This window comes from Nelumbo nucifera, chromosome 1, assembly GCF_055504915.1.
Source record: "Nelumbo nucifera cultivar China Antique chromosome 1, China Antique-T2T, whole genome shotgun sequence".
In the NCBI taxonomy this organism is placed as follows: domain Eukaryota; kingdom Viridiplantae; phylum Streptophyta; class Magnoliopsida; order Proteales; family Nelumbonaceae; genus Nelumbo; species Nelumbo nucifera.
This window is the reverse complement of record NC_142649.1, coordinates 105,727,297-105,752,274: the sequence shown is the minus strand read 5'-3', so window position 1 is coordinate 105,752,274 and position 24,978 is coordinate 105,727,297. Positions and strand designations below refer to the sequence as shown.

Genomic DNA, 24,978 nt, shown 5'->3' with positions numbered 1-24,978 from the left:
ATGTAGTTACAGGCAAAGTCAGGATAAAAAGTAAAAATTTTGTATCGCTAATGAAAATTAGCTGTTGATGGGCCGGGTAATCCGACGGGCTGGCCCGGACCGGCCCGTCCGTTATCGGGTTTGGACAAGATTTTAAGTCTATGGGCTCGGGCTCGGGCCCGGGCTTGGGCTTTAAATACTAGGCCCGATTTTTTTGGTTGGGTTTGGTCTTTTCCAAATAAGTCCAATCAAATAATATTATATATAATAAAAAATATAATATATAATATATAATATATTATTAATAATATAATTAATATATTATAAAATATCTGTTCATATTAAGCTTCGGGCTTTATATATGGTTGGTCTCAAGGTCAAGATCTACGCTCAATGTTCGGAACAGGTTCAAGGTCGAGCCTAATAATTTTATGTTAAGCTCAGCCTAAACCTGGGGATGTGTTACATTATGAATTGTTGAGGGGTAAAATGACCCTTCGGTTACGAGCTACCATGTGGTGCTCTAAACCGTCTCAAGACATCTCGGCGTCACACGTAGCATGACCTCGGAATGCTCCTCAACAAATTGGCTTATGCCACATAAATAACACCGACCTCGCTTACATAGTAGATCAATAGATCAGCAAATGAGACCCTCTAGGCGGTTTGCAACAACTCCGACCCGGGCAACTAGTGACTTGATGAACTAACTGACCTACATGGAATATCCTCCCTTATTTGTTTGCATCACTTAATGCCTCCGAAACGCACGGCGACACATCACCCACTTGACAGCGGTGAGCTTGATTCCTTCCACTTCTCAGGGAACCGGATAAGGGTCAATGCGATGCTGTGTGAGAGTACTCCGTAAGTATGAACGGATAAGGCCTATTACCGCTGAATATGTTGGACATGCTTTGACTGAACTCTGTAGTTTATATAAGGGTGACCCCTTGCCCTCTAACATATGCTTACACTATTATTCTCACTCTCTTGCTCTCTACTTTGAATCTCTGCCTACCGGCTCTCATTCCATCAAGTATTTAATACTAACTTAACCGTTGGAGCTTCCTTGCCCGGGTCATCCCCCCCTTGAACGTGCCCGTGTGCATGCTCTCTGATGTGTTCTCTTGCAAAACCAGCCTGTCGACTTCACCAACCTTCGTTTAAGCTATCAAAGCCAGCAAGGACTCAACGCAGTTCATGCATCATCATGAATAAACTAAGGGGGGTGTTTGGTAAAGTGGTCTTAGGTTGTCGTTTTGTTTTTCGTCAATCAATACAAATTTGTGAAAGAGATTATTCCATGTAAAACGTTTTGATCAACCCAAATGCTATGCCATTATACCAATCATCATTATAATTCATGCCTTACCCCAACCATATGGGATATGGGTAGCTACATGAATCTTGTTTTGCTCATTCGTTCTATTTGAAGCCACTAGTAAGTGTGCATGTGGCAATTTTTTATGATGATGATGACGATAATAGTAAATAATATGTTTTTAAAGTTTTCTATAATTTTTTATATTAATTTGTATGTTTATAAAAAATATTCTTATTTGCCGCACATTATTGTTTAATAATGATAAATATATGATAATTAGAGATGTGCCTAAATATTTTTTAGAATAATTCTTGTATTTTTTATATTTTTTGTGTTTTTATGTTTTTTAAGCATCATCATCATCAAAAGGTTGAATTATTGACTTGCCACCAAACAAAAAAGCAACTCTATTTTTCAATTGTTTGTAAATTTGTATTTTATTTTTATCATCAATAATATCAATTACTCTTTATCACAATTATTTTTCTTTAATATGACTAATTAATGTTAGATTCGATGAAATAATTGAAATTAATACTCTAAATATAAGACTTAATGAAAAGGGATTGAATGAAGAGAAATGTAGTAGTTCAAATTATATTTGTGCCCTCACAATTAGAAAGGGACCACATTCAAAGGTGAGGGTATTCTAGTCAAGAAAAAGATTTAATAAATTACATTTTTTTGTCCTTACAATTAAAGAGGGATTTTAGTCAAACAAAAGTTATACATTATCATTCAAACTTTTAATAATAGTATAGAAATTTTGGGCTACACAATGGGGGGTAGTCCATCCCCCTTCCCTTAACCCTTTGGGGTATTTTAGTCAAACAAAAGTTATACACTATCATTCAAACTTTTAATAATAGTATAGAAATTTTGGGCTACACAATGGGGGGTAGTCCATCCCCCTTCCCTTAACCCCCCCCCCCCCCCCTCCCAACATTAGTGGCAGCGGGATTTGATCCCAGGTCTCTACTCCAACGAATCAAAGAACCAACCAACTGAGCTCTACTCTAATTTTATTAGACTTTGAAGTATTAATTCTTGCTCTATTCATGGGTGTTGTTACAAGAATCCAACGTTGTCAGGTGTATGGTGAGTTGTGAGTTGTAAGACACCATTATGGCAACATACTTTTCAGCATTCCAGGACCAATCGATCTTAGTAACTCTTTGTGGGTAAAAATGTTGACCTTGATTCAACTATTTAAGATTGAAGATGATGGGGTTGTAGGGAATAAAAGATGTGGAAGTGGAGATATATTGTCAAACAATTATATGATGGATAAATATCAAGAATCAATTCCTTGTGAATTTAAGCCGATGGTGAAATAGGCACACCACCTAGTCATTCAAGTAGGTTTCTATAAGTGCTAATATACTAAGGAAAGAGCAAGGGTGGGAATGGACCAATTAGAACAGAGATGTTTAGGGCTTGAATAGTCATGTGGTTTCTTAATGAAATTATCAATTATTTATCCAAAAGAATGCTATTTCTTGTTTGAGTAGGCTCCTAAATTACTAAAAGAAGCTTCTTTCAGTATTGCCACATGAGTGGTGATTATTTCTTTAAACATTTAAAGAAACAATCACATGAATGTGAGTAGCCTTTGTAACTAAAAAGTTTCATCCCAACTTCAAAGAATTACTTCAATCTTGTTGACCTCAATTACTAGAGATGTTTTTATCTTCACAATGCCAATGGCTTCTAGAGACCAACAATAGGAGATGCTTTAACAACGCAACATGTTTGCTACAAGTCCTTAGGGGCATTCTAGTAAACGGCATCCATCCGCACTAATGGAGCTTTGTTTTTTCTCTTTGGGTTAAGGCCTCACATCTTCCCTACCCACCCTATGTATCGTTTATGTGCTCTACTTAAAAATATGATACAAGGTGGTTCAATATGATGACGTAACTTTGGAGAATAGCAAAAACTATGCAACCTAATTCATGAAGGTAAAGATTCTTTATTTTATTTTTCGTTTTTCCCTTCTATATCAGGAAATATAATCAAAAGTGTTGATATATTTTAATGAGTTAATTTCTTAGGGTCCATTTGGTTCATATCCGAAATCGGAATCAGAATGGTCTATTCCCATAGTCTATTTGGTTCAGATAGGAATGGAAATGGGAATTGGAATTAGCAGGAATGAGATTTCATTCCCAAGGGAGGGGCAGGGAATGGCCATTCCCTCAAATGGGGGAATGCCATTCCAGCAGGAATGAGAATGGGATTCTAATTCCAGTCAACCAAACAGTTGGAATCGGAATAGTCCATTCCGATTCCAATTCCAAACCCTATTCCCACGAACCAAATGGGGCCTTAGTTTGGATTTTCTTTTTTATGGTAAATATTTATTATTGGTTACTCATTTGAAGCTGATGAATATTTTATTTATATATATGTAATCAACTAAACAATTTGCATCCCCAGATTGAAACTCTTAATTTCATATTAGTTAATATAAATAATTTCCACCATAAATTGTAGAAAGTATGTCTTTAGTTTTATATTTTGAAAATTTCTATTCTCAAATGACTGGTTTCAAAAGTTAGAGATGAAGGGATGGAAGATCCATCATATAGATGACCGAACCCTGCAGAAAGGTTGGGTGAAATTTTAAAAATTTCTTTTCTCCTATCCGGAAATCGCATTCCCTAATTTAGAAAACTGCATTTTTAAGGTTTGTTCTTGAAACCAAAACCGAACTAGATCTGAAACCAATAGGAAGTAAGGGATATACCTGATACGAAGTAGCAGGGTAAATGCAATTGTCGGAGTCCCTTGCCGAACTAGATCTGAAACCAATAGGTAAATGCAATTACCTAGATCTGAAACCAAAACCGAACTAGATCTGAAACCAATAGGAAGTAAGGGATATACCTGATAATATTTATTATCAAATATTATTAAATCTATTATAATTATTCTTGTGTTTTTGATAAATTTGTAAAGTTACTTACCTGGGTAAATGCAATTACCTGGATAAATTTTTCTCGAAAAACACTTACTCAAGTACATATTCTTTTATTTCTTAGGTAAATAAATGACCATTTTAACAAGAAAAGTCCATTATTAAAAGGGACATTTTTGTCCCATTCAAGTGTTGACAACTTTAGCCCTATGTGGAAAAGTTATTTACCCACCTAGGATATGGATATCACTTTCTTGGATAAGTGATACCCCCAATAAGTTAGATTAAAAATGACAAATATTATTAATATGATAAATAAAGATTATTAAAATATTAATACAATTCAACATATCAATTGAAAATAATTAACAAGTGGTAACTCGATTGGCATGTTAGCTGGGTACGCGTAGTAGAAATGCGTATTGAATCCCGCTATTACCAACTACGTTAAAAAGTTGATGTATCGTATTAAATACGAAAAAAAAAAAAGAAAATAACTTTTACCGGATTTTTTTGGTAACAAATTTCTCCGAGACTTAACAGTAATGATAATAATCAAATCAACTTTACTAATAAATACAATATAGATTAGAGGGCCCGGCAGATAAAGCAGTGCTCTGCAGATAAAGCACCCATTTGGGAGGGATGAAGCGTGCAGCCGCTCGTGTTTTCGGAGGTGAGTTCCACTCGGCTGTCCATCAGTATTTTAACGGCTGTTGGCTTCAGCATCTTTAAATAGCTTATTTGGAGTGCTTCAAAGCAGCTGAACAGCTTAGCTGAATCTTCAGTTCAGCGCCCCTGCCCCCCAAACAGGCCCTATGCAACAATGACAAACACACATTTAAAGCACATATATCTACAAATACAACATAACAAGGTTCCTGTGTGCAAGGGACGATCTTCAACTGGATGAACTGTGGACACACAGAGTTGTTGAAAGAACTCTCCACTTTTTGCCGATCTTCAACTGGATCACATTGCAAGTTATATATACAGTCATAAAGCACAAACAAAGTCACCACTTGTCTCAGTATCATCTATGTCAGCATCTGAATCCATATCATCAAGATCCATGCTGCCTCCAATGAGATGACTGCCAAGCTTGGGCCCTTCAGCTGGTTTCCGTGCCTCTTGTATTATAAATAATGTATCTTCAATACTTTGAGATGTATCATTTATGTCATTTCTCTGCAAGCTTACTTCTCCTTCCATTAATTCTATTGGCAAGTTCTTTAAGAACCATGGGTGCATTATAATTTCCGGAATGGTTATCCACTGAAAGGAAAAAAAGTGAAAGGTACTAAAGAGAAGCTCAAAAAAAGAAGAAAAAGAACATGAAAATTTCCATGAAATAGTTGGGTACAAAACCATAAAACAGATTACCTTTTCAGGGTTAGCCACAAAAATCCGGGATAGAAGATGTTTACATTCCAAGGACACTCGGACATAGTTGGGAATAGAGTAGTGGACGCTAAGTATGCGCTGCCAGAAGTCATAATACATCCAATTTAAATTCGATAACAGAGGAGTGAGCTGTGAGCAGGTGGATGAATTACAGTTGCTAGCATTACTCACCCCAATTGTCTTGCGAAAGTTCCTAGGATCATCAGGATCTTCAAACGGATAAGCGCCAACCAGCATTACATATAATGTGACCCCACAAGACCAAACATCTGCAACCTGTAGTACTCAACGATTACATAAAGCATTTTAAAGTGAACAAATTAAAACTGAAGGACGTTAAAAATGGTTAAACTGAAGTGAATAGAAGATAGATACATCATTAATATCACCTTTCCATCATATTCCCTTCTTGATAGGACCTCTGGTGCAATATAAGCTGGAGTTCCTACTTTTGATTTGGGTTGAGAATGGAAGACAGATGACTGCAAGGCAAGGCGAGGTTCAGTTAGTAAACAGAGTGATTGAAGTGATTAGGGCCATTTAGTTTCAGTAAATATCAATTACCTTTGAATACCCAAAATCGCATATTTTAAGGCGTGGTGCTGTGCCCCCATCCAAAAGTGTGTTTTCCAGTTTAAGATCTCTATGACAAATTTGCTACAATAAATGAATCAAATTAAAAGGGTTCAACTAGAGATTTAAGAGATAGAGTTCGTTCTTTCATGAAAGGATGCACTAATCATTTAAACAAGAAGGGTGAGTTATACCATTGAATGACAGTAGCTGACCCCCGAAATAAGTTCTTGTATGAGTTATACCTTGCAGGGAGAACAGGTAACCTTATATTACTTAGCAATGATACTTTGTTCCACAATTTCCATCTATGGATACAGATGCATCAATAACTACAAACTCAAATAGACAGTCCATCTTTTAGATGTGAAAGAATCCTAGAAAATAGCATAAAGAACAAAGTCCAAATAACATAATTACAAACACTTTCTATCACCAGTAACCACAGCTCTAATGTGTATAATACAAGATTCTCATTTTTCATCATGACATCTCTTTATTTTACCTCATCTTCACTGAACCTACCAGCATTACATATCCTCTCAAAGAGTTCACCGCCAGCAGCATATTCCATGACTATGGCTAGATGAGTAGGTGTTAGAAGGACCTGCAGGAATTAGGCTTGTTATACCTGAATATCCATTTTCCAATAAAAGCAATTGTGGTCCCTTTTTGTTTGAGATTCCCAAATGACTGAATGAATGCTTAAATAAAAACAACTGAGATAATCCTATGAGCAGACTTCAAGTTACATCTTTGAGCATAATACACGAATTAAATCAGTACTTGACCATTCTCAAAATTCAACTTTAATATCATAAATAAATAAAAGAGATGATGGACAACTACTAAAGATCCAATCAGGATAAAATTGCTTCGAAAACCCTTGTCCACCTAAGAAAGTGAAAGAAGCAAGCTCAACCATGAACAGTTTTTCTCCCAGCACCAAAGTGGTTAATACGATTTAAATTTTTTAGTGAATCAAACCATAGTAGCTGTTCTTTTGAACAAAGCATAAAAGCATATAGACGTTCAGTTTTCATTTTACTAAATTATAAAGAAATAAAGGGGAAAACCCCAAAAATACTGACTAAATGCAAAAAGAGAAGGGATATGGACAAAGTGTAGCATATTCTGTTGTTGATTATAAATACTCTGCTCCTTGTACAGATACTTCTAGTTAAAGTTGTTAAACACCCCAACAAAATAAAAGAAGAAAGAAATAAAGGGGGAAGGGCATTTAGAAAGTAACAATAAAATTAAACACACCTCCTTGAATCTAATTATGTTGGGATGCTTCAAGGATCTATGGTTCAGTATTTCCCTCCGTACATGTTCATCAATCTGTAACCGAGAAAACTATCGATTACTCCACGGCAACAAAAACCCATACAAGAATTCATGGTGAGACTAAGTACATATATGGAAAAGATGCAATGAGAAGGAAAGAAATAACGAAAGAAAATCAAATTAGGAAACCCGGAAAACAAGCTAGGGGGTTGGAGCAGATACCCTACCTTCTGCCCTCTCTCAATAAGCTTGACAGCGAAGAGCTCCTTAGTCAACCTATCTCTAACAAGCTTGGCAACCCCAAAGTTTCCAGATCCAATATCTTTCAGTACCTCGTAGCGCTCCATGACATGGGACAATACAGAAACAAAGCAATCTCACTCTCTCTCTGGCTACTTCTCCGCTGCTGTTTACTTCCACATGGATGTGATGAATGAATGGGAGGGAGAAACAACAAACGAATACAGGAAGTTACCAACCAAAAATAAAACAGAAATATACCAAATGATGATTCTGAGAGGCAGCAGCGAAATGCATTTCCCATCAGCTAAATGTGGTTGAAGTGGGGGAGATTTTCAGCCGGGAGACAGATACATAGAGACGGAGAACGAGAAAGACATGTGGCAGAGTAGAATCCATTTCGTTAGCAGGAGATAAAAGGACTGACCCGGCTAAACATGAAAGTGGAGCCCAAAATCTTTCCGAGGGTATACGTGGGCGATCGACGGTGTGACAGTGAACAAATTTTCGGTCTTTGAACGCACCAAAGAGCGAATGTTAACGCATGTCACAACAGTAAATCAAAAGATGATGGTGACGGGAATGTTGGTAGGAGTCACCATTATTTTCTAATGGTCAGGAATCAGGATAAAGTTGGGAGGGACCATTTGATTTCAAAGCGAAAGGAGTGCACGACTACACGCCGTGTATTTGTATTACATTAGAATTTAGAACACTGCCACCACCGGAGTGTCTTGGCGGTTGCTTCATTTCTTGTTTTCAGCCATATCCCTTTCTTTTTGTTTAAAAGGGCAAATCCACAGTGATCCAATCCTATTCAATTGAATCGGGACCAACCACAATTGTATATGTGTCAGGCTGAAGCCAATTTAAGATTATCTTTATCATATAGAAAGGGGGCTATTTAAGAAGTTGGGATAAGATAAAATCTTTATTGATTTTGATCTTTTAAACATTTCTAGGTATTAATACCCTTGTTTTTTAATCTTACTTTAGGCGTTGCGATCTTCCACTTGCAAGTAACCTTTACTGAGAAACAGCAGGCCTTTGGCCACCTGAGTGACCAAGTTTTAAATCTTGGGATCAGCTTCTCTGTCTATCTATAGCTTGTAGGGATAAAGCTGCGTGTACATCTGTCCCTTCCCAGATTTAGTGTATATTGACCGATTGAACCAGGCGACAAGCCCATCTAAGTTATTTAGCTCAGTGTTCTCTGTTAGTTTGGTGGTAGGTTATGCCTTAACAAAGAGAACCAAAGAGAAGAAGAGGATTCTTGTTTTGTACAGCAAAGTTTGACATACTAAATTGGTAATGATCTCTGTTAGTTTAGGGGCAGTATCTATGCTTTCTCACTCAAATAAACCCATTTTTCCAAATTATCCTGTTTCTAGTTTGGATAAGTTTTAATCAATTTCGATATGCATTTTATTCGCCAATATGCTTATTTGACTTTTAAAACAATCTAATCGATATTTAGACTAATTGGAGTACACTACCTAGTACCAACCCCAAGGGATGTCAAATAAGCTATTGGACATTGGGCTTGTAATTTGGTACGAGGGCTTGGCTCAGGCATCAATCGGATTTTAATTTGAACTCGATCCGGTAAGAGACAGATTTGGGTACCTTCCTTGATCCGAATAAATCAGATTGAATAGAAAAAGTTCTGAATTTAACTTAAATATACCCTGATCTCATCTATTAGTTATGAAATATTTTATATTATACTAATGGGGAACTATGCGATATATGGGTTTTGTTAAGAGAAAGCTAAACAATAAAAATACATAAGAGTATATAATTGTTTTATATTTTAACTTTTTAATAATCAATCAGATCAAACTCAACCTGAGTTGGTCGATTTTCTAGTATTTCCGATCGGCTTTGGTTTAGTAATTTTCTAACACAACCAAGTTGGGTCAGTTTTGGTTTGATCATTTGTAAACCGATCAAAATTGAATCGATCTAACCATATATATTAATATTTTATATTTTAAATATAATTTTTAATACGGGAAAGTGGGAAAATTCCTATATTTCTTAGTCTAAAATATTTTATATCGTGAATTTAAGTTTTTTAATTTATTTTTTAATAATATCACTATAATTTATTAAATTTAAATTTAATTTTTAAGTTAAATATTTTGAACAAACAAACCAAATAAAAAATAGACCCAAACCAAATACAACCCGAGTTGGTAGATTTTCACTAATGGTCAATTTGATTCGGGTGACAAACTCCCACTTTACTAGGTCAATTTGGTTGCTGAAACAACCTGCAACTAAACTGAACCAATCCTTAAACACTCCTAATTTTAAATAAATTAATAGTATAATCTCTAGTAAATAACAATTGTTTAATCTTTAATAATTATTGAAAATTAATAGCAAAAGTACACAATCATTGAAAATAAATTTATAATGAAAACATAATAGATATCTAATAAAAATACATTAAATACTGAAGATATATTAAATTAGTCAATAAATAGTGTAATCTCTAATAAAAATTACTCTATAAATTATAAAAAATGTATAATTACTAAAAATAAATTTGTAACAAAAATACAATAAATACGATAAATTAAATTTCAAAAGTTAAATAATAGTTGTTTAACCTCCAATAATAATTGACAATTTTTCTGTTGAATAACAAAAAAAGATTTATAAACAATTATTGAAAACATATTTATCAAAAAATATAATAAATAATTTCTGAAAATAAAATAAATATTAATTTTAGTATATATAAATATATAATGAATATAGACTATTATTATAAAATTATTACTAATAAGTATTTATTTTTTTGAAAGTTATTTTCTATAATTATTAATTGATATAAGTGAAATTAGTTATTTACAATATTATTTATCTATTTAAATGATATTGTTATTTCATTTTTTAAAATATTAATTATTTATTGAATTTAATAATCCATAAAATTATAATTAGTACTATCATTACATAATTCAATATTGCTAGCTATCTTTAATGTTTTGTTATTTAAGATATTTAGTTATTGAAATTTTTAAAAAATGTTTTATTTTTTAATGTTAAATTGTTATTATTTGAATAACATTTAAATTGAATAATTCATAAAATTATAATTTATATTGTTACTACATAATTTAGTGATGAATTTTTTAAAAATATAGAATTATCAATAATATGAATTTTATTAAATCTCTTATATTTTGAATAAATATTTTAAATTTAGTATATAATTTTTTTATAATATTTAAATAATTCTAAAAATTTTTAATTAAAACTTTCTTTAGATAGATATAGATAAAAAGTAGGGGAGAGAATAAATTGGAATAGAGATAGTTTAGGAGAGAATCTCTCTACTAAATTAGAGATAACTTAAGTGATAAATAGGAGTTAGAGATAACTTAGGAGATAAATAGGAATTAGAGACAATTGAAGAGAAAGTGGGGGAAAGTGGTGCCTATATACATGATATAATATATTATTTATATTATATCACAAAGTGTTTTTCTTACAATCCAAATCGAATCCAATATCCAATAAGTTCAAATTCAAATCATAATCTATTAATCTTGGAAATCTGATGGATTCTTATCATATCCGGATAAATTGGATTTCTTATCGAATCAGATCAAATATAGCCTTTACCAAATCAGATCTGATCCATTTGCAACCTTAGGCATGGGATCGGAAGATCCACTCTAGGCCAATGAGGAGAGGATCCTCTAGTGGCACAATGGTATCATGCTAATCTCATTTAATATAAGGTTGTGAGTGATCCTACACCCTTTACCAAAGCAGATCTGATCCATTTGCAACCCTAGGCATGGGATCAAAAGATCCTCTCCAGGTCAGTGAGGAAAGGATCCTCTAGTGGCCCAATGGTATCATGCCAATCTCATTTAGTATAAGGTTGTGAGTGATTCTACATGCTAGAGAGATTGCTAGAGAGATTGTAGATTTGTTTCTTTGTTTCTACTCCTTCATGAGTTTTTCTGTTTCCTTAGTAAATCCTTTATCCTTTCAATAACCCATCTTCTTTGTTTAGCTACAACTTACTTTGTGTCATGACCACTATGGAAGGAGATGAACTTATAGGTTCTCAAAAAGAGGCAAAGGATCATTATGTGCTAGACAATTTGGAAGAGCTTCTTGTTGCTAAATCCTTGCCTCTAAAGATATTAGAAGTTCTATTCAATGATGGCATTCTAGCAAATGAAGAAAGTGAACTATGCCTTTTAGGAAAGATGATTTGTGATAAACCTCTAAATCTTGATGGAGTTAAGGAGGCTATCATGAACTCTTAGACGTGAGGATGGGGTTTAAGATTCCTGATCTTCACAGTAATATCTTCTTGTTCCGGTTTAATCATGAGCTAGACAAAAACAATGTTTGGGATGAACAACCATGGTCCATCAAAAGTTACCGTTAATATTAAAAGAATGGACACTAGGAGTCCCTATGAGTAGGGATGTCAATTGGACTGGATTTGGTCCAATCCGATCCAGTCCAATGTGAGTCCATTATAAATGAGCCAGGTCCAATCCAATCCAATGAATATTTTGGACCATTTTGGACCGGTCCAATTAAATGTTTGGACCGTTCAATCTATTCAAATTCATTTTGATTTAGATTGGTTTCAATCCAAACCCGATCCATTGACACCTATATTCTTATCTTATATCAATAGACCAGATATTGGCTTAATCCAACCCAATCCAATATAAATTTATTATGGATGAACCAGGTCCAGTCCAATCTAATAAATATTTTGGATCGGATTGGTCCAATCCAATATGTCTTGTTGGTCCATCCAATCCGTCCAAATTGATTTTGGATTGGACCCTACTGGATAGGGTTCAATCCAAAACCGGTCCATTGACACCCTTACCTATGAGTGATTACTTTTCCATTAACACCTTTTGGGTTAGAATAGTTGACCTCCCAGTGGACTACATGACAGTTGGTGATGGTATGGCTTTGATTAAGAAAGTTGGTAAACCCATTAAAGTTGAATTCAGAAACAATATTTATACCACTCAATGGGGGAGGTTCATCAAGGTTCAAGTTAGAATTGATATCACTACGCTATGCCCACATGTGTGTTTTGTATTAATTCTTATGGTGAGAAGGCTTGGTTTAATTTTTAGTATGAGAGACTTGCTATGTTTTATTACTTTTGTGATATTCGTGTTCACGAAGAATCTAGGTGCTCCACCAAGTTTGAACTAGAGAAGTGATTAAAGAGCTCATGGTAAGTCTTTAACGATAAAGAAGAACAACAATCCTGGGTCCCACTCTTCTAGTCCTTGGTTAATGCCCATGTAGGGGTCCCTGACCACTTGCATCTTGCCTTAAAGATTTAGAAATTGTAGAATCAAAATGATGGTATGAGGAAAACTTCAAGATCTAGTGATTTGTGGTTCAAGGGTGGGTCTTCTCCAACAAAATATAATGCCCAAATACTCCCTACCCCTATGGAGATTAGCCCCTATAACCTCAACTCCAAGAATATAAGTAGGTGTTTGGCATTGGTGTTGGGAGCATTGCACTGTTTTTTTGAGAAAAATGGTGCTGGGCATGTGGAGTCCTTATTTTTTGTTTGGAACCAGTGCTGCCATATAGGCTGTTTTTCGAGAAAACAACACTGGTTTTGTTTGGTATCGGTGTTGACAACAATGTTTTTAACATGGTCTATATTATCCAACGTCCAAGATGATGCCACATCATTGCACCACTGGCAACAATGCACCGTTTTCTCAAAAAACATTGAATTTGGCGTTGCTCCATACCACACTTTTTCGATTTCCAAGGCATGGTCTGGAGCAATGCTTTTTCTAGAAAAATGGTATCAAACATGAGGACGTTGTTTGAAGAACCGCCTTCTCTAATGTGGTGCCTACATGGTGCCATTTTCTCAGAAAATGGTATCAATGCCTAACACCCACTAAGTGATCCAATACGTTTGAGTTAGGGTCATTGCCAATAGCTCCCACCACCGATGATGAAATTCTAGCCACCTTTCAGGTTTACAGACCCCGTGGAGGTAGCTCGATTTTCAAAGTCAACACAATGTCAAAAATGGATTTGATAATGCAATCCTCTCTTAACCCAATAAAGGAAGTCGTGAAATCTCTATCCACCTTTGTCTTAGAATCAAATCCAAACTTGTTTAAGGTTTTAGACGTAGCCTGTAGGCCCTAATCTTCATTACTTACAAGAAAAGTATCCTTCTTAGGATGATGTTATATGTGGTTGATGAGGGGCGATTTAAACCTCCAATTATGTTTTGTCATGTGGTGGCCAAAATCGTTTATAACACCTTGGCATCACATGTGGCATGATTTCATGTGAATTCTCCTCGGTAGATTGGCTTATGTGGCTTGAACGAACTCTGACCTCGCTTAAGAGTAGACCAATAGACCGGCTTACAGGCTTGGGGTGCATGTCCACTATGATTGCTCCAGACACCCACCTACCTCTCTGACCTAGGCAGCCTACGATCTGGGGATCATGCCAACTTGGGCATGCCCCAAACCTACATGACACGTCGCATCTTATCCATTCATGCTAGATAGCACCCCCAAGATGTACGCAGACACGACACCCACTTGGAAATAATAAACCTGGTTCCCTCTGCTTCGTAGGGAGCTGAATAAGGGCGATCGCAATGCCGTGTAATCATATTTCCATAAACAATAGACGGATGAGCATCACCACCCCGAATGTGTTAGACATGTTATAAATGAGTCTCAAGGTCTATATAAGTTTGACCCTTCACCCTCAGAAAATAAGCTCACTATTTGTCTTACACTTTATTGCTCTAACTTCCTACTTGCTTGTTCTCTATCACCTTTCCAGCTCGGTACTTGCTTATTGTCGGAGTCCCTTGCCTGGGTCATCCCCCTGGGTCCTCTAACATTCATTTTCTTGTAAATTCAGCTGCTAACCTACTATGCTGAGTTCCGAGATGTCATTGCTAGCGGGAATTCTGTTCGATTTGACCATCATCAGTGGTGATCCCAAAATTGTGCTTAAGAACCAAGATAATGCTGACCATGAATGAATGGGTAAGAAGGACAAACAGATAAACCCATATTTCAACCTTTTATAAGAGGGAGAATGACGGTTCAGCCCTGGGTCAGAATTTGTAGGTACATTTGGGGTAGGTGCCAGCTCGGAATTGATGCCAATTCACGGGCGGGTATGGGTGCATAGAGTGTGGGTTTTTGACCTTTTGAATGTTTATAGATCTGTAGTGGGAATCAGAAATCTGCATTAGGCATGTCCGTACTTCTCTGTTTATAAAATAAGTGATCCTGGCATGTCTTAAAAACAATTATCCAAGAAAGTGGACTTTTGCTAGAAAAGAATGTTGACCACCAAAGTGCTCAAAATCTATGTGTTAAGAGAGCTTTTTTATGATCTATGTATAAAAAATGACCTGAACCAGTTGACCTAAAAAGGATAGAAGAGAAAACCATATCAAAATCTAATCAACCATTCTATTGAAATAGGGATCGGAGCTTTGTTGGTCCAACCATACCACTGGTTTAGGTACCCACTCAAAGTACTAATACTTTTAATTTGTTTTACAATTGTAGCCATGTTCTTATCATGGTTGTTATAGAAAGATAGAGGGATTGTCTTGATCAACTGATTTCAAAGTGGTGAATACAAAGAGAAGTAATGTGAGAGATAATAGGGGTTAAATAAATGTGCATCCTTGAGTTTGAATCCATCTGTTACAATTTTTTGATTTTCTTTCTTGTATATTGAAATTGAAGGGCTTTTGGTGGTTGTCTCGCAACATGAAATTCATAGCTTGGAATTGTCAAGGGATTGGTAGCCTCTCATCGGTTCACCATCTTAGATACCTTCTGAGAGCATACAATCCAAAATTCAATTGTTTGATAGAAACAAAGTGTAAATGACAAGAGGTGAGGAAGAATTTAAATTTAAAATCAATGTGGGTTGGTAGTCATAAGGTCTTTTAGGTGGCATGTTCATGTCTTGAGATTCTTCTTTGGATGTTACTATTATAGAAATTTGTAAATTTGGTATTTTGGTAGTTTTGGTTGATGATAACAATAATAAATGGGTCATCAATTTTGTTTATGGTGAGACAAATAGGTAACAATATAGATTGCTCTTTGATCACATGGTATCTTCGATTAGAAAGGTGAATTATCCCATTCTTTGTCTTGGAGATTGGAATTGTTTAGTGGTGTCATACCTCCCATATCTACTCTTTAAGAAGCTAATGCAATGCTTGACTCTCTAGGCCTTATGGATTTTGGGTTCAGTGGCTACCCCTATACATGAACCAACAATAGGGAGTTGAATCTTGTGGAGATTTGATTGGATTGTGCTGTGTTAACTTGTCTCAGAGAGTTTTGGTTGAAGATGTTAAGTTAGTGCATTTTCCAAGAGCACATTTAGGCCATTGTCCAATCCTATTATATTGGACTCTAATCCTCTGAGGGATTGGCACCCTTGGTCTTTTAGGTTTGAGCAAGCTTGGACCACTCATCCTGATTATAAGGATATTATTGATAGGGTGTGGAGAGAGAATACTTAAGGATTACAAATGTTTAAGCTAGTCGAGAATGTTATTGATCTTAAAGGTGAATTGAGAAGATAAAGTAACCTTTGGTAACATTTCAATGAACATTAAACATCTCATGGAATGTTTGGACCCAGTTGGAAATGGCATTGCCAGAAGGAAAGATTTAGAATAGAAGATAGATAGGAGTTTAAAAGAAAAGAGATGCTATGGGCCTAGAAGGCCCAAGTTAAATTGTTGAATTAGGGAGATCAGAACACCTGTTTCTTCCACGCTGCAATGATAGCTAAGAGGAGTAGAAACAAGATTCATAAGCTAACAAAATTTAGTGAGCAATGGATTGAAAACCATGAGAATCTTAGTAATCATATTGTTGATTATTTTGAGTCCCTTCTTTTTGAGGTAGTAGTTAGGAAGTGAGCTCTTAAATCGGATTTTGAAAAGGCTTGATGAGTCCCAATGTAGCATGTTGGAGGAAGCCATTACAATGGCAGAGATTAGCCTTGCTCTTAGCCAAATGGTTCTATCCAAGGCCTTGGATATTGATGGTTTACTTAATAATACTTATGTTGCCTTAATTCTAAAGTGCAAAAATCTTGAGAATATCTCTTAGTTTAGACCTATTAATCTTTGTAACACCTCATACAAGATATTTTAAAATCTTGGCTAATAGGTTAAAGATGGTTTTGGGTACTCTAATAGGTACTTTAGTGCTTTCATTGTTAGGAGACATATTTTAGTTAATACCTTAATAGCTCATGAATTCTTATACCATATGAGAGCTTCAAAGAAGAAAGACAAATTCATGGGTATTAAGTTGGACATGGAAAAAGCCTATAATAAAGTAAAGTGGTCATTCTTGTATGAGGTAATGAACAAATTGGGATTTGGCCTCAGATGGATAATTTGGATAAATTAATGTGTCTCTATTCTAAGCTACAAAGTTCTTGAAAATGGCTTCTTAGTAAAGTGGTGGTATTCCTCAAGAGGGATAAGGTAAAGTGATCCCTTCTCTCCTTTTTTGTTCTTTCTAATCTTTGAGGTTCTTTCTTCTAATATTGAAGCGATCCAAATAGAGAGACGAATCAATAGCATCAAGATCAATAGGTCTAGCCATACTCACTTATTATTTGCATATAACAACTATATATTTTTAAGGGCTAATATCAATGATGAAATCCTTAGAATATTGTATCAGTATGAGAGAGCAATTGGTCAAAAAGTTAACCTTCAGAAGTCCGAGGTCTTTTTTATTAAGTCAATGTATCCTATAATCTAGAGAATGCTGTCTAAGGCTTTAAGTTTCAAGCGTGTGACTAGTCTTAGCAGGTACCTTGGTCTTCTTACAAAGGTTGGTATATCCAAAAGAGAGGTTTTCAATTTCATAAAAGATAGGGTTTTGTGCAAAACATAGGGTTGGGAAAAGCACCGTCTCTTCCAAATATGTAAGGAGATCCTTATCAAGCCAGTTTACTCTGTGGTGTAGGGTTCTCAAGGGTAAATGTTTTAGAGATTGTTCTCTTCTCGAGGCAAAGACCCCTCGTAGTTGTTCTTGGAGGTGAAGGAGCATACTAGCATGTTGGGATGTTTTGAAACATGGGATTATGTGGCAAGTTGGAAATGGGAGGGATATTAATTTTTGGCAAGATCCTTGGATTCCAAGTCTTTCCCCATTTCAAGATTCCACTCTCAAAACTTCTTAATTGTCTTATAAATTTGGTGTATGATGTTATGAACCCTCTCATAAAAATTAGAAGGTAGACATGCTTGTGGCTTTCATTGGAAATTGCCAAGGTAGTTGAACATATCTATATCCCTTAGTTGGGTGTTAACGATTAATTCATTTGGATGTTTTGAGATTCATGGTGCTTTTTCATCCATATCGGTTAAACAGTGGTTCTAATATAGAGGTTAAACAGGTTTTGAAGTTAACTTAGAAACTTCCCATCGTGCCCAGGATTTGTTAATTTCTCTGGCGGGCTTCTCATGGCAAAATTCCTGTTGGAAGCAGAGTATACTGTCATCAATTGTTTGTTCAATTTGTCACAAATGTTGTGATACTATTGAACATGCTATTTTTTTGTGATTTTGATAGATCATGCTAGTTTGGCTCTTGCTTGGGCTTAAAAGCTCCCTATTTTTTAAGATGTTTTTCTATTTGATTGGATTAGCATGATAAGCACAACTTCAAACCTTTCTAAGGTGGAGGTGATTGAGCTTCTTAGGTCCATTGCTCTATTATCATGGCCGGCCGGGCAAATTGGAAGTTTAGAAATAGTATTATTCATGAGTAGATTGTATCTACTCCTAATGACGGGTTGGATTATTATCGTTGCCTTTGTAAGGACTTGAATCTGGTTCTCACAATTCAAGGGGAGCCTAATATGTGGCTGGTTTCTCCTTCTGTGTTGGGCCTTGATCATCGTTCTTCTTTGGGATCCTTCGCAAAAGATTTTATGGATGGTGCATTTTTAGGTCTTTTTGTAGGTCACGGTAGTAATTGTGGATCCTTATAATAGTTTTATTACAACAACATCTTGTATATATTGGCTAAGTCAACTTAACCGAACCCAACTAACCTGAAGTCAACTTTGGTTTGAGCTAGGGTTGAGGGGTTTTAGGTTGAATAGAATCATCTTATGTGGCGAACAAAGAGAAATAAAGAAATTTTATTCGTTATGCGACTTGGACATGAGAAATTTGATTCGTTAGAGACTAAATAATAAGGATTAGACATAGATTCATTAAGAAAATTTTGTAGTCCTAGTTGAGCCCAACATCGTTACTAGATGAAAGCATTATTAATTGATGGGATGTTTATAATCCATGTATTACATGAAATTAAGTTTTCCATAGCATTTTTCCTTTTGTGTCTTTTAACAAAACCCCCCCTACACTTTCTTTTACGACAAAGACCCCCCTAAACTTTTACATTGCGACAAATATCTCCTTGGTCATTAAATTAGATAACGGAAGGCATTAAATTACCAAAACACCCCATTAAACGTTCTCTATTTTCTTTTTCATGTCATTTTCTCTTAAAACCTAAATGACCCAAAAATACTTTTGATCGTTGCTTGAAAGGGTAAAAAAATCTAAATTTCTTTGGTGAAAAATCCCCAATAGTGAGAAATTTAATTTTCTCACCAATAATTGTCACCAGAAAAAGAAAAAATCTCCAACAATGAGAACCAGTTTCTGTGTTTTTGGGCAACAGAGTACTTCTTGATTGAGACCAACACGGATGCCTTCAATTTCTTTCTGGAACTTGAGAAACAACTCCAATCGATGAACAATCGACAGATGAAGAACTAGTGCCACTAATGGCGATAGCTAGAAGCTTTGAGTGGTTGGTAGATGAAGAAAGATTGCAAATGCTGAAGAACTTACCAAGTTTATCGTCTGATGTCTTATCCTCTCTTCAGATTCTCGATTTTTTGCTTTCTCCATTTATGTTTTAGTGTAGTCACTGATATCCATGGTGAATTAGATTTAGTTGGAGATATCTTCTCACCATTCAAATAAATAAGAAAAAGGTAATTTGAGGATTTAAAAATGTTAAAATAATTAAATGAAAATCTTTTTTTTTTTAAATAAGTGATGGAAGGCTAACAGAGAGGGGTCTTTGTCTAACGGCTAAGATTCAGGAGGGCATTTGTCACAAAAAAAAGTACAGGTAGTCTTTGTCACTGACCCCATAATACAAGAGGGGTCTGTATAATTTACCCTTTAACACATTAATTCTACCAAACTTAAAAATATAGAGATTCTAATTGCAATTTATATTGATATCCTTTGAATGAAATAATTTATGGGATTGCAAATGCCCCATATGTGAATGACGTAGAACTCCGAATGTGTGATGAATATTAAAATTCTAAGTGGACTAATATATATGATGAAAACAGGATATATAACCATCCCAAATTTGTCTTAACTCTTTGAATCATTTCAAGGATTGAAGAGAGATCCCAAAACCATCTCCACCAACAAAACTTTGTTGATTTTACCCAAAAATAAAAATAAAAAACCCTATTGTATTCTTGACATTTAATTAGGAATGGGGCAGCTGTACGATATCATACGCAATATTGGCTCCAGAAAAATATCAAACCCGTCTATTCGACCATCTTGCTATTGTAAAGATGAAGTTATATCAACTAAATTCCTTTTGCTTGGGCTCTAGTGTAGCAATACAATGCTATGGCATCGTTTTTCACTAAGCTCAAATGCCTAGCAACTAAACGGTCATGACCATTGAAATAAGAGAAGAATTAAGGACCATGAATTAAAGTTCAGTACTATCCAATTTTCTTGGCAAAATTATGTTTTGTAACTATCTGTATATTTAATTAACATGTGTTATTGGTCGCTTGTTTTTGGGCTAGCAATTGAATTTAGTGAGAGGCTAAGTTACTTTGGAATAGAAACAAACCTCATCATATACCTGACTAAAGTGCTTCATCAAGATCTCAAAACGGTGGCAAAGAATGTAAACTATTGGTCGGGTGTGACAGGCATAATGCCACTAATCGGAGCATTTCTCGCAGGGTAAAATCTATGATACGGAAAAGATATGATATGAAAAGAGTTTTGATCAATCAAAACTCACCCATGAATTTTGATAAATAACACTTGATTCTTTACCACATTTATGATTCCAGTTTATTGGTCAGTTGTTTTTCAGATATCATATCTTTTCCATATCATAGTCGAGCCCTTCTTCTGCCTACTTAGGGAGATTCTCCATTATTTTGGTTTCATCATTTATCTTCTTCACCCTATTATGCTATATATATATACTCAAAAGAAAGGTTAAGTCAAAACTCCCCGTGCTTCTATGGTAATTACCTAGACATTAAGTCACACTACAAGAAAAATAGTCTAAGGCGGTGGTCATACCTTAGGCCTTTGCCTCAGAGGTAAGGTAGTGGTCATAAGTTTTCCCCCTACTGTCGGCCTTGATCAGGACTGCCAACTTAGACAAATAAGACTGCCGCCTTTGAGGACTGACCTGAGCTGGTTCAATCATCCCTAAAGCAATGGTATGTCAGAACTGCCGGCTTAGAGTTAATATAGGTGGCGGTCTTGACCGTCACCTTAGGTCAATTGAAAGGTTGCTTTCATTTTAGGTGGTGGTCAAAACCTCCGACTTATATCTCTTTGGACCACCGTCTTAGGTTTCTTCCACTTTAGGTGGCGGTCTAAACTGCTGGATTATATCTCTTTGGGCTGCCGCCTTAGGTTAGTTAAAATGTTGCTTTCGTTTTTAGGTGGCAATCTAGACCACCGGCTTATATCTCTTTGGACCACTGCCTTAGGTCAGTTGAAACATTGCTTCCTTTTTTACGTGGCGGTCTTAATCACCGGCTTAGATCTCTTTGGGTTGCCGCCTTAGGTCTTTTTTTATGTCTAATCTAAGGCGGCGGTTGCATGACTTCCAACTTTGTTTTTTTTTTAATATTTATATCAGGTTCATTTCATCATTTTTTTATTGCTTTCATGTTATTATTATTATTATTATTATAATTATTATTATTATTATTCACTTTTGACTTGAGAACCATACTTCTCATTCATCCAAAATTGTGAAGCTAAATCAGTCCAACAAATCAATCTTACCACATTCATTCGAGAGGGATAAAACAACAATACAATATAATGCTTATGCTAGACATCAACTAAGAAAACATAGCATGTCTTGTATTTAGATTGATTCCCAAATAGAACAAACACAATTAGACTACTGTAATGAAACGGAGTTCAAGTCAGCCCCCCACAACGTCCCACAACACATCCCCGCTGTGTATTATGAACATCTCCCAATGATGACATTATTATTTCAGTTGGTATTATCATTGAGAGGTATTCCCAATACACGGTGAGGATGTGCTGTGGGATGTTGTGGGGGGCTGATTTGATCTCATGAAATGACCAAAGAGGAAAATGCAATAGGACTCAGGATTCACTAACTACCTCATTCAAATAGGACTCGGCTTTCTAAAATGATGGTGAATATGAAGATGATGAGAGAGGGATAAGAAGAGAGAGAAGGAAAGAAATTGACAAGAAAAATGGAGGAAAAAGAGGTCGTTGCTGCTATTGTACATATTAAATGTTGGTACACATTTTCAGAAGTCGTTAAATGAACTCTCTCGAAGATCAGTAAAGATAATCTATTTTCAATGTTTTTGTTTCATTCCAATGTAACTCGTTGCATCTTCCAAATCTAGTTAATTCCCAAGGTCTGTCGATTCTTCTCCCAAGGTAATTAATGTCAGCCCAAGTCCAATGTAAGTCGGTTCACCTTCAACCGACTTCATCTAGTATAAATAGACCTCTGTACTGGTTCGATACATCATAGAGAAAAATCAGAATACTACAAAACCTTTCTCTCGTTCAACCAAGTTCTACTCTGTTTTTTTCTATCTTATTTTTTTTTTACAGTATTTGCTGTTACTATCATTATCAACCATCAGTGGTATTAGAGCACGTTCGATCAAATCTCTTGGGCGTGAGTTCTTCTAAACAATGTGTGCAGAAGCCAATCGTTCCACCCTTTCTCTTCTAATCTTCAATGGAGAAAACTATGACTTCTGGTCTATCAAAATGAAGACCTATTTTCGGTCACAAAGTTTATGGAGAATCGTTGAGGAAGGATTCTGCATTGCTGAAGACACCTCTACTCTTTCAGCAAGTCAAAAGAAGATCTATGAAGAAAATCAACAAAAGGATTGTCAAGCACTATTCTACTTACAGCAAGCAATGGCTGAGGAGATATTTCCTCGAATCATGGGTGCATCAACTGCAAAAGAAGCATGGGATACACTGCAAGAGGAGTTCCAAGGATCTATCAAGGTACGCACTGTTAAATTGCAGGAGTTTAGAAGGGATTTTGAAAATCTTAAGATGAAGGATAATGAGACTGCAAAAGATTACTATTCTAGAATAAAAGGAATAGTAAATCAAATGGGAGCCTATGGGGATACTATTTCTGACAAGAAAATAGTCGAAAAAATTCTAATCTCTTGCACAGAGAGATATGATCAAATAATTTCGGTGATAGAAGAAACAAAGGATCTAGAAACACTATCACCAACAGAATTGATGGGCTCTCTTGAGACATATGAAAATAGGCGTGACAGGCAGAATGAAAATTCGGTTGAATCTGCCTTTCAGTCTAAAGTTAATCTGCGGTCTCATAAACCAAAAGTTGATGGAAGAAAGTCACAAGGAAAACCAAAAGAAAATAATGACAAGTTTTCTTCATGTGGTATTTGCAAGAAGAGAAATCACTTGGAGAAAGGTTGCTGGTTTAAAGGAAAACCACAGTGCCAAAACTGTAAAAAATTTGGCCATGTTGAAAAAGTTTGTAAATTCAAGAAAACCCATCAAGCTAATTTTTCAGAAAAGAAAGATGAGGAAAATAATCTCTTGTATGCTTGTCATTCTGCAACAGAAGAAAAAAATGATATTTGGTATCTTGACAATGGGTGTAGTAATCACATGACTAAAAATGAAAGCATCTTCCATAGCCTTGATAAAATCAAGACAAAAGTCAAAATTGGTAATGGCGACTTCATGGAAGCAACCGGCAAAGGCACCATTGTTGTTGACACCAAACAAGGCAAGAAATACATAAATGATGTACTTTTGGTCCCTAACATTGATCAAAATCTACTTAGTGTGGGCCAAATGATAGAAAGAGGCTACTCTCTACGTTTGAGAGAAACTCTTGCACAATCTATGATAAGCAAGACAAATCCCTTGAAATTGCAAAAACAAAAATGACAGAAAACAGGTGCTTTCCCATTCAATGGAAAGATGCAAGTTATATCGCAATGCAAGCACAAGTGGACGAGTCGTGGCTATGGCATAGAAGATTCGGACACTATAATTTACATGGATTAAGGATTCTTCAGCAGAAGAACATGATGCGTGACCTACCAGCCATCAAGGAGTTCAACAATGTCTGTGAAGGGTGTATACTCGGAACAACCCTTCCCATCCGGCAAAGCTTAGAGAGCCAAAGCACCATTGGAGTTAATTCATACAGATGTTTGTGGTCCAATGCGTACTCCATCAAATAATCAAAACAAGTATTTCATCATCTTCATTGATGATTATACTAGAATGACATGGGTTTATTTCTTGCGAGAAAAATCGCAGGTTTTCGATATTTTTAAAAAATTCAAAGCCCGTGTTGAGAAGCAAAGTGGTCACAACATCAAGACCATAAGAAGTGACAGAGGCAAAGAATATACCTCTAATGAATTCAACAAGTTCTGTGAAGATGAAGGCATGGAGCATCAACTTACAGTCGGGTACACTCCAGAACAGAATGGAGTATCCGAAAGAAAAAACAGAACTGTTATGGAGACTGCAAGAGCCATGCTCATGGAAAAAAGTCTTCCCAAAATTTTCTAGGCAGAGGCAGTAAGCACTGCTGTCTATCTGCTCAACAGATGTCCTACTAAAGCTGTGCAAGATAGGACACCAATTGAAGCTTGGAGTGGGCAAAAACCATTAGCAAAGCATCTCAGAGTTTTCGGATGCATATGCTACACACATGTCCCACAAGAGAAAAGAGGCAAACTAGATGAGAAGACTGAGAAAGGAATTTTCTTAGGCTATAGCACTTAATCAAAAGGCTATCGAGTCTATAGCTTAAGGAAAGAAAAACTCATA

At 35.7% G+C, this 24,978-nt stretch overlaps 2 protein-coding genes across 2 annotated transcripts; one reads left to right on the top strand and one right to left on the bottom strand.

Moving 5' to 3' along the window:
* Positions 1-4,557: 4,557 nt before the first annotated feature.
* On the bottom strand, positions 4,558-8,436 carry SNRK2-8 (Protein kinase superfamily protein). Its single transcript, XM_088891132.1, is given in 9 exon segments — positions 4,558-5,501; positions 5,610-5,708; positions 5,802-5,906; positions 6,020-6,112; positions 6,195-6,287; positions 6,398-6,448; positions 6,709-6,810; positions 7,473-7,547; positions 7,721-8,436. Coding segments are annotated over 9 exon segments (1,017 nt in total). The 5' UTR covers positions 7,841-8,436; the 3' UTR covers positions 4,558-5,222.
* Positions 8,437-22,821: 14,385 nt separating this feature from the next.
* Positions 22,822-24,081, top strand: LOC148803662 (uncharacterized). Its single transcript, XM_088897070.1, has one exon. The coding sequence runs from the start codon at positions 22,822-22,824 to the stop codon at positions 24,079-24,081; it is 1,260 nt and encodes a 419-aa protein (XP_088753196.1).
* The last annotated feature ends 897 nt before the right edge of the window (positions 24,082-24,978 follow it).